This window comes from Carassius auratus, chromosome 23 (genome assembly GCF_003368295.1).
Source record: "Carassius auratus strain Wakin chromosome 23, ASM336829v1, whole genome shotgun sequence".
NCBI classification, from domain to species: Eukaryota; Metazoa; Chordata; class Actinopteri; order Cypriniformes; family Cyprinidae; genus Carassius; species Carassius auratus.
This window is the reverse complement of record NC_039265.1, coordinates 14550676-14564567: the sequence shown is the minus strand read 5'-3', so window position 1 is coordinate 14564567 and position 13892 is coordinate 14550676. Positions and strand designations below refer to the sequence as shown.

The 13892-nt window shown below is 37.3% G+C and overlaps 1 protein-coding gene across 13 annotated transcripts in view; it reads right to left on the bottom strand.

The window, feature by feature from the left end:
- Nucleotides 1–13892, bottom strand: part of camta1a (calmodulin binding transcription activator 1a) — a 356861-nt gene that overhangs the window by 130233 nt on the left and 212736 nt on the right. For all 13 annotated transcript variants that reach the window (XM_026199992.1, XM_026199980.1, XM_026199981.1 and 10 more), the window contains one exon: nucleotides 9407–9542. In XM_026199992.1, the coding sequence (XP_026055777.1) occupies nucleotides 9407–9542 (136 nt within the window). The remainder of the gene's footprint in view (nucleotides 1–9406; nucleotides 9543–13892) is intronic.

Sequence of the window (13892 nt, the reverse complement as noted above, 5' to 3'; positions counted from 1 at the left end):
GCTCCACTGATCAGGTAGATAATAATAGTGAGAAGGCCGGATGGCCACCAAATTGCATTTTAAAAAGCTCATGCAATCAGTGGCATTCATACGACCACTCAATTTTACAAGTCATCTAACTAAAAGCCTTTATGTTCATCATTAAAAATGTATTTATGTTGGTAACACTTTACTTGAAGCTTGTGTAGGTAATGTATTATAAATAATAATGCATTAAGAACAAGATAAAATACATTATAATACTTACCTATTCATAGTTACACTGGAACGACCCAATGTAATGTGTTATGTTTTAATGCATTACCCTCTTTAAATGTATAACCATGAATATGTAAGCAATACAATGCATCATAGGTGGTTTAAAATTGATGTGTGTAATTTCATTAGCATCACAAATTAAACTAAAATAATTACTTTTTAGTGCACTATTCACAAGAGTTCACCAAGTGAGAATGGCTTTTAACAGGAAAATATATATAGGAGGTAGAATTCAAATGGTTTCAAATTGCTGACTTGGCAGCCTAAATAAATAAATAAATAAATAAAATAAAATCCCTTGGGCTAAAGATCCTTCAAACTCCATTTTAATTAAATTACTAAAAACTGTAGATAATACATATCATCTTATTCTGTCATTATGTCAAATTTCCCTACACATCTTTATAGAGACAGGGCCAAGAATCTCACTGTCATTTTCAGAGGGTTGTTTTTATAGAAGCTGATAACTAATTACACCGGGTTCAAAAGACATGATTAGGTGACTTTCTACACTGACTACAACATACACGCAGCCTTTCATTTAGCTATAGAAAGGTATAAGATGGATTGAGGGACAAACCACTTTGTGAATTAGTTGTACAGCACTCTCTTGAAATGTGTTATTGGAAGACTAATATTGATCTTCATTCCACAGTCATAGTGGCATAGTGATGCTTCATTCTATGTCAGAAACCATCGAAAATTTTACATTTTGCACTTCTTTTTCTGCTGCCCTTTCTTTTTGCACATTCCTCTTATTGACAACATTTGAAGAGACAGCAAGTCATCATGGGAAAACAGTCTTTCTGCACCTTTGGAGCTAAAACTTCAACAAATCTCGAGTTTGGAGCTGCAAAACCATGGCAACGGCACACTCTAGAAACATCATAACCGGATTCATCGTCTGCCTTTCACACACATGATATACAGAGATTGCAGGAGTGAGCAGTCACAGAAAGAAATATAGCCGCAACCCTGAGAACAAACGGAGAAGGAAGGAAGGTTTAGAAAGAGGGCAACTAAAAGAAGGAGACCATATCTTACATTTTAAAAAGTATCTTACATTTATGCATTTAGCAGACGCTTTTATCCAAAGCGACTTACAGTGCATTCAGGCTTTTGTACATTTCATAAATTCTTTTTTACCAGTATGACTAAGCAAATCAATTAGCTGTCTATGCATTCCAGACAGCTGAGGAAAAGGTTAGACATTTTGGAGTACCGGGCAACCTCAAACTTTCCCTTTGTACTTCCATCAGTTTCTATATATCTGCTAATTTCACACAAGAGCTGGAAGCAGCGGTTTGTTAAGAGAGAGTCTGTTATGTCACTTGCTCCTCCTTGTCTCGCATCTGGCTTCGCAAGCTGCTGCTATCGGCGACCGCATCTGCACGTGGACACACCCTGCTCGAAACAGCATGTGGCGTATCGCAAAATAATAGCCATTTTCCAAACAATTACAGACGAAACGTCCCCCTGGAGAAAAGAGATGCTGATAATTGGAACCCGAGAGCGGCCTCCGTTAACACAAATAAACACGGCTGCGTATCGCTGATCCTGCAAAGTAGCTGTTGCTTTCAATCTGGACGCAGAGTGGTGATAACGTTGACATACTGCAACCTTCCCTGCTGCTGTCCGCTGCAAAGGTGCCCACTTGATTATGGCATTACAAACGGCGGTTTTGACATTTGTCTTCATTATTATCAAAGGAGAGAGGTGATTGAGCTACAGGCATGCTCCATTAGCCTTGCTCATCGCGTTCTCGCACGGATGATATCACGCATTAGATGGAGTCAACATGAAATAACGTGTTGGGACCGAGGGGGTCTGGATGGGGCTCTCTCGGCTGGTGGAGGTTAAGAGAGCAGGAGCTGCATCTAAATAAGAAAGCTTATTTCAATCTGTATAATTACCACTGGGTAATGAAAAACTCGCCCACCCTGCCACGTTCACTTAAGAGAAATCAATATGTATTTGGGAGTTTATTAGAATGCCGGAATCATGAGTTGGGTCTTGGGGAGGGCAATATGTGTATCAACAGCGCAAGTCGAATTAACAGCTAATCAAGGAGGCGCTTGAGTCCTTTACTCTTAGTGGCACGGATGCTGCTAGGTGCAATTTCACAAGTTTCAAAACACAATTCGTTTTTTTAAACAAATATTTATGGTATGACCAGGAATTGCTACTGGTAATGATGGGGCATTTGCTGGCTAAAACATTCCTAAACAACGTTAATCTTGTCAAATTACCAACAGGAATGTTCATTAACATATCCTTTTTTTTCATACACTCTTAGAAATATGGTTTCAAAAGGGGGATTTTACAACGATGCCATAGAAGAACCATTTTTGATTCTGCACATAACCTTTCAGTGAACTATTCTTTAAAGAAACAAAAAATTGCATGAAGAGCCTTTTAACATTCTAAAGATCCAATTTCAAATATATTCAGTGCAAGGTATAATTTATAATAATTTTCATCATTTCAAACCTAAAATCAGCAGCTTTTATTTTGCCAGGTTTCTGAAAAGCAAGTATATGTGCTACCTGTGTTAGCTCTGCAGAGTGGTGTGTGTCAATCTAAAATTTTGATTGTGCATTAATCTCTGCATTAAAGTGAACCTCTGACTATAAAGATCCTTTTGTGCAATAGTAAGGCAATTTAATTTCAAGCTTGTAATATGCATAATAATCTTTAAAACTATAACAAAAACTTTGTAAAACACCAAATCAAAGCCTTCAAAAATTAATACTAAACTGTTTGTTTTAGTGCTTTGTCCTGAGAAATTACTTAACTGAACTAAGTAGCACATCCATTCAATTACCCTCAGCATTCTTCATTACAAAGCCCTGTTGGGAGTCACTATCTGAATGTTTTTTAAAACATAAAAATGTGTCTTGAATGTTTAAAACACAAAGGCAGTTACAGAAGATCATTCAAGAGAAAATTCAAGTCCAACACTCTTTGTTCTAAATAAAACGTTTGCGTGGCTAATCAATATAAATCAATAATGCAACTAATCAATGTGTGACTATATAATTAAAATACTCTGCAATAGTAAACTGCTGCTCCTGCCCTAACTTTTCTACCTAGTGGATATATTTTATGTTAATTAACAACTAATTTATTTAGGGCTAAGCTTAAATATGTTTATACTGAGACTGAATTCTTTAACAGATATTGTCTTCCTTTCATCAGGCCGTTAGTGATTAAAGTTAAGTCATATCCAGGATTTTTTAAGGTCAAACAAGGCCATAGAACATTAGAAAATAAACGTTTTTGCACTGGACAGAAACTGAAAGCTTAGTCCATAATTCATGGAGGTCCAGCTTTAAAGCCCTTGATTCTACTTTGTACTTGCCCTTAAGAAAACCTATAGATCCTTCACAGCATCAACGGTTATTAAAGGGATAGTTCACCCAAAAATGAAAATTAGATGTTTAAATGCTTACCCCCAGGGCATCCAAGATTTAGGTGACTTTGTTCCTTCAGTAGAACACAAATTATTATTTTTAATTCAGTCGTTGCAGTCTCTCAGCCATACAATGCATGGCAAATGGTAACAATAAACAACATGCACAGACAAATCCATATTAAACCCTGCGGCTTGTGACCATACATTGATGTGTAAAGACACAAAACGATCAGTCTGTGCAAGAAACTGAACAGTATTTATATAGTTTTTCTTAACTCTGTTCACGCAATCTTCGAACTGTTAGAACTAACCTGTGAACGCGCCTCACAGCAGCAAGCGCATGAGGCCTTCTTCTTCTTCTGCTTTATGATGGATTGCAGATTTACAAGTGCATTACTGCCACCTATCTCTCAAATGGACCATTGACACTCTATCTACAATCTCAATTAGGAGTGTCAATGGTCCACTTGAGAGTAATGCACTTATAAGTCTGCGATCCGACATAATGCAAGAATGGAAAAATTATATAAATACTATTCAGTTTCTTGCACAGACCAATTGTTTTGTGTCTTTATACACCAATGTATCATCACAATATAGATTCACAAATATAGATTCTGTTAACATTTGCCATGCATTGTACGACTTAGAAACTGCAACAACTGAATCAAAAATCATAATTTGTGTTCTACTGAAGAAACAAAGTCACCTACATCTTGGATGCCCTGGGGGTAAGCAGATAAACATCAAATTTTCATTTTTGGGTGAACTATCCCCTTTAATATCATACAGTGTTTTAAGAAGGTCAACATTGGAAATTTGTAAATTGTAAATTTAGAGCGTTTTTCAAATAGTTTATCAAAATTAGTATGGTTTACCTTGACAACACTGAGTTGTCAAGGTACAGTATAATGTACAGTATAATGTCCAGAAGAGAAGAACTGGCTGAACAGAGAGAGAAAGAGAAAGAGAGAACAGATTAAGAATTAGATATAGACACTAGTAAGTATCTTTCCTCAACCACCTCTATGTTAAATGTTAATGTATTTTGTTAATAAAGAATTAGACCAGAGATTGATAGGGTCTCAACTCTGATATCAAAACGTAAAAAAAATATAAGCTTGACAAATGTATAATAAATGACTTTCAATCTAGGATAACCCCTTTACACCCTTACAAGATGTCTGAGGTTTTAACTTAAGCCCAAATGTCAAATCCCAAAAGTAAATAATGAAATAAAATAAAATCCTAGGGAGTTTTCCTTATCACTGAGGGTTTATAGGACGCTATTTTACTTTCCTCTCTATTTATCAATTTTCTGAAAAGCTGCTTTGGAACAATACATTGTAAAAGGCACCACACAAATACAAACTGAACTCTGATGATCCCTCAAGTCAGCCAGAATTTACAGCACAGACAGAAAAAGTTGAGATCAGCTACCTGTGTATGTCACACTTAACTTTTCGACTTTTCAGCACTTTTCCTGCAACATTATTCATCAGATTCACTCCTTGAATTGATGGTGTTAAAAAGCCATGTAATAGAAAGACAAAACAGCTATCCTTGAAAGCGGCTAGGTAGCCAGGAATTATTAGGAATATAGATGAGTCCGCTGAGCACTGGGATCATGGGTGGTTGACTTCCTGATTAGGCCTTTGCAGCTTATGGTCAGAGGAGGAAGACGTCAGCAACAATCAGGAAAGAAACTAGATAGACAGTAATGGACATGCCTTTTTCAGGTGGCCCTGTTGCATTGTGGGAACGAGTTAGAAGGAGAAGGAGGGATGCTCATCTATCTCACCATCTACACTCTCACCTGAAGTGATGGGGAGACGTCAGGAAGCCAGGCTGCTATTTCACGCCCTGTTAAGTACTAATGCTGTAACACACGTCTTGCTCCAATTTAAGGGAACAAGGAGTTTTACTGTGAACTCAAGGTTCATCTGTTCTATAGAGAGAGAGAGAGGGAGAGTGAAGGAGGCTGGGTAGCCACCACAGTTGCCACTTAAAGGAATAGTCAAGTAGCCCGGAGTTTTACCAGCATTTGTTTCAAACACACACAGACAACACAATATGACACCTCTCGTTCACACACCCCTCCTGGAGAGAAAGCCCTCAGTGAAACGGCTCTGAAGGTGAAGGTCACGTCATTTATTTGCGTTTGCAGTAAACAGGTCTGAGGCAGACTGATAGGGCAAGGTTATTATCCTGAAGAGCACAGCTCTGATTGATCGCTCTGCACTCGGTTTGGGGTGCGCTGGGAGGACGTAGTGAGTGGCCGCTCCCCTATTATACTGCTGCTCATAGCAGGAGGAGAGAAACACAGGACCGTCGGAGTCCACTCACTGCTGGAGCCATCTGATCAGAGGCCTCATTATGCTTCACCTATGGAGAGGCGCTCATTTGACTGTAGTCTCTTCACAGACACAGAGGGGGATTTCTTAAAATGACAGTTTACTCAAAAACAGGGCTGTAACTAAAATCATTTTTATGATTCATCTATTGATTATTTCTTCAGTTATTCAAATAAAAATGCCAATTGTTTATATTTTACTGAAAAAACCCCCCCATTATTTTACGTGCTACTCATTGTTCTTCAAATAAAGAGCAAATTGAAATCTATGAAAATAAATACAGTATCTATTTACGTCATTAAATATATAGTAAAAACAGTAATATTGTGAAATACTATAACAATTTAAAATACCACTTTTCTATTTTAAGACATTTTAAAATGTAATTTATTTCTGTGATGGCAAAGATGAATTTTCAGCAGCAGTTACTCCAGTATCCACTTTTACGTGATCAGAAATCATTCTAATATGCTGATTATTAATATGGAAAACAGTTGTGCTGCTATTCTTTTAAGGATGAATAGAAAATTAAAAAGAACAATATTTATTTGAAACTATTTTAATCAATTGAATTCTTGCTTATTAAAAAGTATTAATGTCTTTAATAATAATAATAATAATAATTTTACTGGCCCCAGACTTCTAACTTCGAATGGTAGTCTATGTAGGCTATGTATTGCATTTTTGCTGAAATTGATTACTCATTACTTTGCTGAAATGAAAATATATATATTTTAAATTATTAGAATTATTATTATTACTTATTTTAGCATTACCCCCACAATTTAAATTCTGTCATTCGCTCAATCACTTGCCATTTGAAACCATTGGACTTTAATTCTTGAGTGAAACACCAGAGGAAATGTTTCTGTATCCTCTCTTAGAATGTCAAGCTGGTTTTATCCAGTGAAAGCTGCGGTTACATTTTACTGTGAGAAAAAGAACAACTTGGACCTTCCTCTAAACATCTCCTTCTGTCTTATCCCTTTAAGCCTGCAGTGAGCTAGGAAGTGTTCTCAGTGTGCACTCTTTTTTTCTCTGCTTGCCAGATATGCAATTTTCTGCTGAGTCCACCTTAGTACCCAAAGCCTTCTTGCCACCCTTCTGAAATTAGCCCACTGTAAGCCACAGCCATTTACACAGGAAAAAACATATGGAGGCATGTTAGAGGATAAGCCTGCCAGATGACAGCAGGCGGTGCTGGCTGAGAGATATAAAAGAAAGAGAGAGGGAGAAAGGAAGAGAGAGATTGGTTTATTTGAGTGTTTCTTCAGCTCACTGAGTGAGTTCAACTCTGAGTTACCTCAGCTCAAACAAGATCTTTTAGGAGAATTCAGTATGTGTGTGGGTCAGAGGACACCTCAGAGATGACAGAAGCCTATAAAGATCTTTGAAGCATTTCTCACATATATCTGAACTTTACAAGACTACTGGCTGATGTGTTGAGAAACTTTTATCACTGTAAATGTCCTTTAAGGAACAGTTAACACAAAAATGAAGATTCTGTCATCATTTATTGACTGACATTCATTCTTCTGTTGAACACAAAAAGAGATAATCTGCAAAATCATCCAAGCCACAAAAATATGCCAGGGGCTGTCAAAAAAAAAGTACTACAAAAGCACACCATAAGTAGTTCAAATTGACTTTGTGTGCTACATTTCAAGTCGTCTTTAGTGATTAAGCTGCTTTCTGTGAGGAATGTACCAAAATGTATGTCATTAGCCAAACTCTCTAAAATAATGCCAAATTTCATTGGTTGTCGCATGTTCTGTAAATGTGTGTGAATATGCAAATATGTGAATAAGCTTCAGGATTATAAATGAATTACTCTAAAATATTGGTGGAAGGATTTACTTTGAATTAATTTTTGCAAATAATTAAGAGGAAAAAAATGCAGCGAGTTAAACATTTTGAAATGTCTTTTAAAACACACTTAAATAATTTTTTTTATATACAATTTTATAAAAAAAAAACATACATTTTGGTCTTTTCCTATTAGTCCAAATGAAATGAAATACAGAGCACAAGTTATAGACTTTTATGATGAATTTCTGCCATTTTTGCAGTTTGAAAATCTGTTTCCAATATTGTATGGAAAACAGAAGTGCAAACATTCTGTTAAGCATCTGGCTTGATGCTAAATCTAGGGATGCACGATAATATCGGCACAATATCGGTATCGGCCGATAAAAGCTTAAAATGACCATTATCGGTATCGGCCGATATGAATATTACTGCCGATGAGCCAAACCGATATTCTCCAAGTGAAATAATTGACCTGTTTTTCAGATGTGAATGTCTGTCTACATTTGTAAAATAATAAATTTATGGTAGAATCAGTACAGAAGAGATACATGGATTTCTCTTCAGTAAAATTAAAGTTTAAATATATCAGTATATATTTGTATATATATCGATATCGGTATCGGCATCGGCCAAAATTATTTTGAAAATATCGGCATATCGAATATCGGCCAAAATCCAATATCGTGCATCCCTAGCTAAATCATAATGATTTGAACAGCACGAGTAAAAAGCCAATTTTGGGAACTATACCTTTAAGAGGTAAAGCTAGTGAATTTAATGGATAATCGGCAGAAACTCCAAACTTCCTCTGAAACATCTGCTGTGAGGAAACACACTGCCAAAAATGATTGGCAGAGATTTGGTTGTTAGTTGAGGCCTGTTCACTGTCTAATGAGAGCTCCATGAAGAGAGAGCAAGCAGAGAATAATACACGTCTTGGCAAGTGTATCAAATATTCTATGTGTGTGTTTTGTCAATTATATGACTGTATAATATGGGTTTGGGCTTGCATATGCAAAACAACATCACATGACCTCAGCATGCTCAACTATCCAGAGGACACCATACAAAATGATAGATATTCAGTTCAAACACCTAAAAACAAGAGAGTAAAACTCTGGATCCAGCACCCACACTGTTTGGTGAGGATGTATATGTGTGTATGAGTGGAGATAAATCAAAGCGCGCTCTCACACACACACACAGCGGGGCCGTGCCAGGGCGTGGAAAAGCAGAAAAGGGCCCTGCAGTCTACCTGTGATGGCAGTGGTTCCCAGCATGGGGGAAGATTAATGCCGGCACTCTGGAGCAGAGCAAACATCCCGAGCTTAATAAGGTACAAACAATTGCTTCCATTTTGTTTGCTATCAAGGGAAAACTAAACTCGGGCTGCTGAGGTGTATTTTTTCATTCTCAAATGTGGACTAGAAAAAGTTGGAGCTGACTTGGGGACTTGCCGAGCTAAACCACCGGCTTCTTTTCTTAAGTGTGCCCATTATTTGCACCCCAACGATCTCAAAGCGGATTGATGGGTTTGTGTGCGCTACAGTGCAAGGACAAACAGCCTCACCTCCACTCCTTGTACTTTGAGCTTCATGTGATCCTCCCGCGTGGTCTTCCCATCTTTCCTTTTTTTCCAGCAGTAGCCATCCTTTCTGTACTTCACCTTCTTCCTATTGTAGAGGATCATCGACCCATTCTGTGGCCTAGATCCAGAAGTGAGGGAAAAGGAAAGAAAAGGGTTGGATGGAAGAAAGAAAGAAAGAAAGAAAGAAAGAAAAAGAAATAAATAAAGAAAGAAAGAAAGAAAGAAAGAAAGAAAGAAAGAAAGAAAGAAAGAAAGAAAGAAAGAAAGAAAGAAAAAGAAATAAAGAAAGAAAGAAGATGGGGTTGGGTGGGAAGGGAGAGAAAGAGAAATTTTAGTGCTGTGGGACTCATTCGGCAGAAGTACAAAGAAGGCTGACTCAAGGCAGAGAAAGAGAGAAGAAGCAATGCACCAGTGTATACCAGTGTCACACACTTGTACACACACACCTCATACACTTGTATATGGGTGTTTATGGCCTTACAGAGTTAAAGAAGAAGGCTTGAAATTGCCATGAAATGGAATTTGAAGCCCATATTACCTCTGTAATGTGACTTGTAGTTCTGCTTCATGAATTTACAAATCCCTTGAAGATGTTAAGCATTTTTTAAACAAGAAGAATCATACAGTATGCTTTTCAGGATTTGCTTAACATGCAACTTCTACACTATCGTTCAAAAGTTTGGAGCCACTAATGATTATTATTATTTAAATTTACAAGGGTAAATTTATCAAAATTAAATGTTAAATTTAAGATGGTAAACAGTAATTTTAAATTGCAATAATAATTCACAATATTACTTAAAAAAAACTGTACTTTGATTAACTAAATCCAACACTGATGACCAAAAATTACTTCTTACTGACCCCAAACTGTGGCATAATGATTTAATTACCATTCCTTGAACTGTTCATACAATTGAACTTTTTTAAGATTATTGTATTTCCAAGTAAAAAAAAAGATATTTATCCCAATTTAATGGCTCATTAAAAGTCCCATGGCATAACAATTCCCCTTTATGAGTTTTTTTGTAACATTAATATGAGTTCCCCTAGCCTGTTTATGGTCCCCCAGTGGCTAGAAATGTTGAAAGGTGTAAACCAAGCCCTGGGTGTCCTGCTCTGCCTTTCAGAAAACGAGAGCTCAGACTGATCTGGAATCTTCTCCTCTCCGTCATACGATATGGATTCGACAGCACCACCACAAACAGTGTTCATAACAGTGTTCATCGGGGGAAGTCGTGGCCCAGTGGTTAGAGAGTTTGACTCCTAACCCTAGGGTAGTGGGTTTAAGTCTTGGGCCGGCAATACTATGACTTAGGTGCCCCTGAGCAATCCCCAACTGCTCCCCGGGCACCGCAGCATAAATTGCTGCCTACTGCTCCTGGTGTATGTTCACTGTTTGTGTGTGTTCACTGCTGTGTGTTTGCACTTTGGATGGGTTAAATGCAGAGCACGAATTCTGAGTATGGGTCACCATACTTGGCTGTATGTCACTTCACTTTTTAATGCCTGATTTCTGATGTGTAGCTAATTATTCAAGTTCACATAGACTTTCTTTCTAAATCATTTAATACTGTTTACGCATCTTAGTAGAATGAAAAAAATACTTAAAGATTTACATATATTAAAGATTTTAGTACTTTCTTAATATATGTTCCTGGTCTTAACATCTAGCAATGAATCATTTGTTGAGACATAATAAAAGTGTATTAAGGAAATGCTGCTACCAGTAGCCAAATAGCTATTTAGCATCTTTTATTCTCCAGTTGTACCGTATGTAGCCTTTCTAAAACGTGTTCAAATAGGGTTAATTTTCTATTCAAGTCAACTCTAAATATACTAAAACTCTGCTTTGTTTGTCAAGGAAGAGAGAGAAATGCGTATATTTCATATAGAAATATGACCAGCAGCGCATTGCTGATGCAAATGAGCGGTAGAGCACGTCCTGTGGGGAAAACATGCGCGAGAACATCCTCAACTTTCCATTTATAATTCATTCTCACTTTACCATCCCACTGCCCTCTGGTTGATAATGATACCGTGTACGCATCTGAAGAGCTCTCAGCTCGCTTCTCTTTATGACACTACACATGTTTCTCAACAACTAATAACTGCAGAGCAAGAAGGCATAGCAAGAACACACATTCGCACTCGACCATGTGTTCACACACACACTGTCTACGAGGGCATGCACGCTCAGTGAAAAGCTACAGGCGCACACATTAAGGTGCATCTATGGCTGGCTGGGTCCCAGGAGGCTGCAGTTTTGTTGTGTGCGAGTTGGGAATGTGGGAGTTCAGGCGCTTCAGCAAAGTCTCAGCCATGAAACCAGCTGCTGTTAGCGTCTGTTAGCCAGCCATCACTTTAGCCCAGCATGGCAGCAAACATATTATAAATCTCACACACACACACACACAACTCATACTCCCCACATACCCAAACAGCCCCGCCTCTCTGGAAACGGCAAGTTATTGTCTGCCTGCATTGTCTTGTTTATTTTATCATTTCTTTTTGGTGCAGATTTATTTATAATACTGCATACATCAGTTTGCAGCTCAGCTCATGGGGCGTCTTGTTTATCTTGCAATTTCTCATCAATCATTTCCGGGGATGAGTCTCAGGGGCTGATGGGGCCCCTCTCTCCCCGCACTGTGGCCCCTGACAGCACCTTTTAATTAGAGATGCCAGTCAAAATCTGTCATGCACAATCCTCTCTCGTTCTCCCTCAACCGATTTGTCAAGTGCCATGGGTAGTTGCTATGTCTGTTTGCCCATCTCGCTTTCATTCATGCTTTTTTATAAAACCCCAATTTGTCATGTGCTGACCTTAACACTAATTAATTCTGCTTTTAATCCCATCTCCTATCTCTGTCTCTTTGTTTCCCATTCTATCATGTCATCTTCATCCTGATGCTGCTTTCATTCAACTCGCTGAGCTCTTCTGTGTGAATGTCATTCTGAAAGACTTCCTGCTGCACCGTATTCATTCTCTCTCTCTTTTGGTTTCTTGGTGGGGCTGGGACCATGTCGGTACTGTTTAAGTCATTAATCTGCTCGCTGTGATGCCTGCTGTGGGATTGAGCATGAGATACAAGGATAGGAAGCGGAATGGAAGACACTGGAGGAAAGAGTTACAATAACCCTAATCATATTTTAACCACATCATTCCAAAATCAAAAACACACATTACCACATAGCACAGTTATATTGTGTCCACTTATTTACAGGAATAGTCATTTTATTCCATCTACATTATTTACAAATTGTGCATCTATGTGCACATGGCTGGTTAGCATTGCTCCCAGTTGCCCCTGCTGGTAGATTTTGTAATGACATCATCCTGTTCTAAAAAAGCACATCTTTTTTAGTGATGGCTGTCTATTCTGACTAAACAGATCATGTTATATTTCTGTGCTACGAGGACATGAAAATGTATAGTTTGCAGAAACAAGTGATTTTAAGCTGTTGCAATTAAATCAGCAGCAAAAGAGAACTCATTTAGCTATATGTGAGTTGTCTGAACAACTCTGAGCGATGACAGAGACGTGTGAGCGCACGTGATTTCTGCTGCTTTATAGGCCTTGAACGGTAAATACACACACTTGTATGTGTCAAAATGCTCATCTTTGCAGGTGTCTAAACACAGTAATTTAAATCTTAAGAGAAAGCAAACAGTTGAGAAAGAAAAGACATATGTCACAGTATGTTGGATCTGGGCAGCTCTTTTAGTGATAGCAGTTGTTAATCAAACAAATAAAGAGAGAAAATCTCTCACTGCTTTTGACTAAATAACTTTTGTAAATTTAATAAGAAGAATACAGGTATTTAATTTATACAGTGAATAATATGTTAAATACATTTCATTACTTTATATAGCATATGTACAGTATATATATATATATATATATATATATATATATATATATATATATATATATATATATATATATATAGCACTCCTTATTCATTTGTTCTACAGCTGTTTTTTCTCCTATTGCTTTTAAATAGTTCCTTATTCTTACTTAATCGCTGACTGTGATACTGACACTGGTGAAAAGAAATTGTGAAATTTTGTATATAATTTTCATATATATTGTTACTGTGAAATAAAATAACTCATATAGTGACATAAGATTTTGGTTATATCGCCCATCCCTGGTGATTAGTCACATGGCATTTATTTCAAATGGTGCTGAAGAGATGAACAGGAATGCTAATAGATACTTCTGCTATGCAGTATAACACATTAATGTCAGTAAAAATTGATCAACAAATCAGAAAAGGCTGTTTAGTGGTAACATGTGGGAAAAACCTCTTTACTGTATAGTAACAGGCCAAAAACACATTCTGTTCCTATGCCAGTTTACTTATTGTTTGCTGATACCATGGCCAAGCTAAATGTACCTACAGAGCGAAACATAAAACAACAAACAATAACGTAATGGATCCTTGTCTTCCACAAGGATGA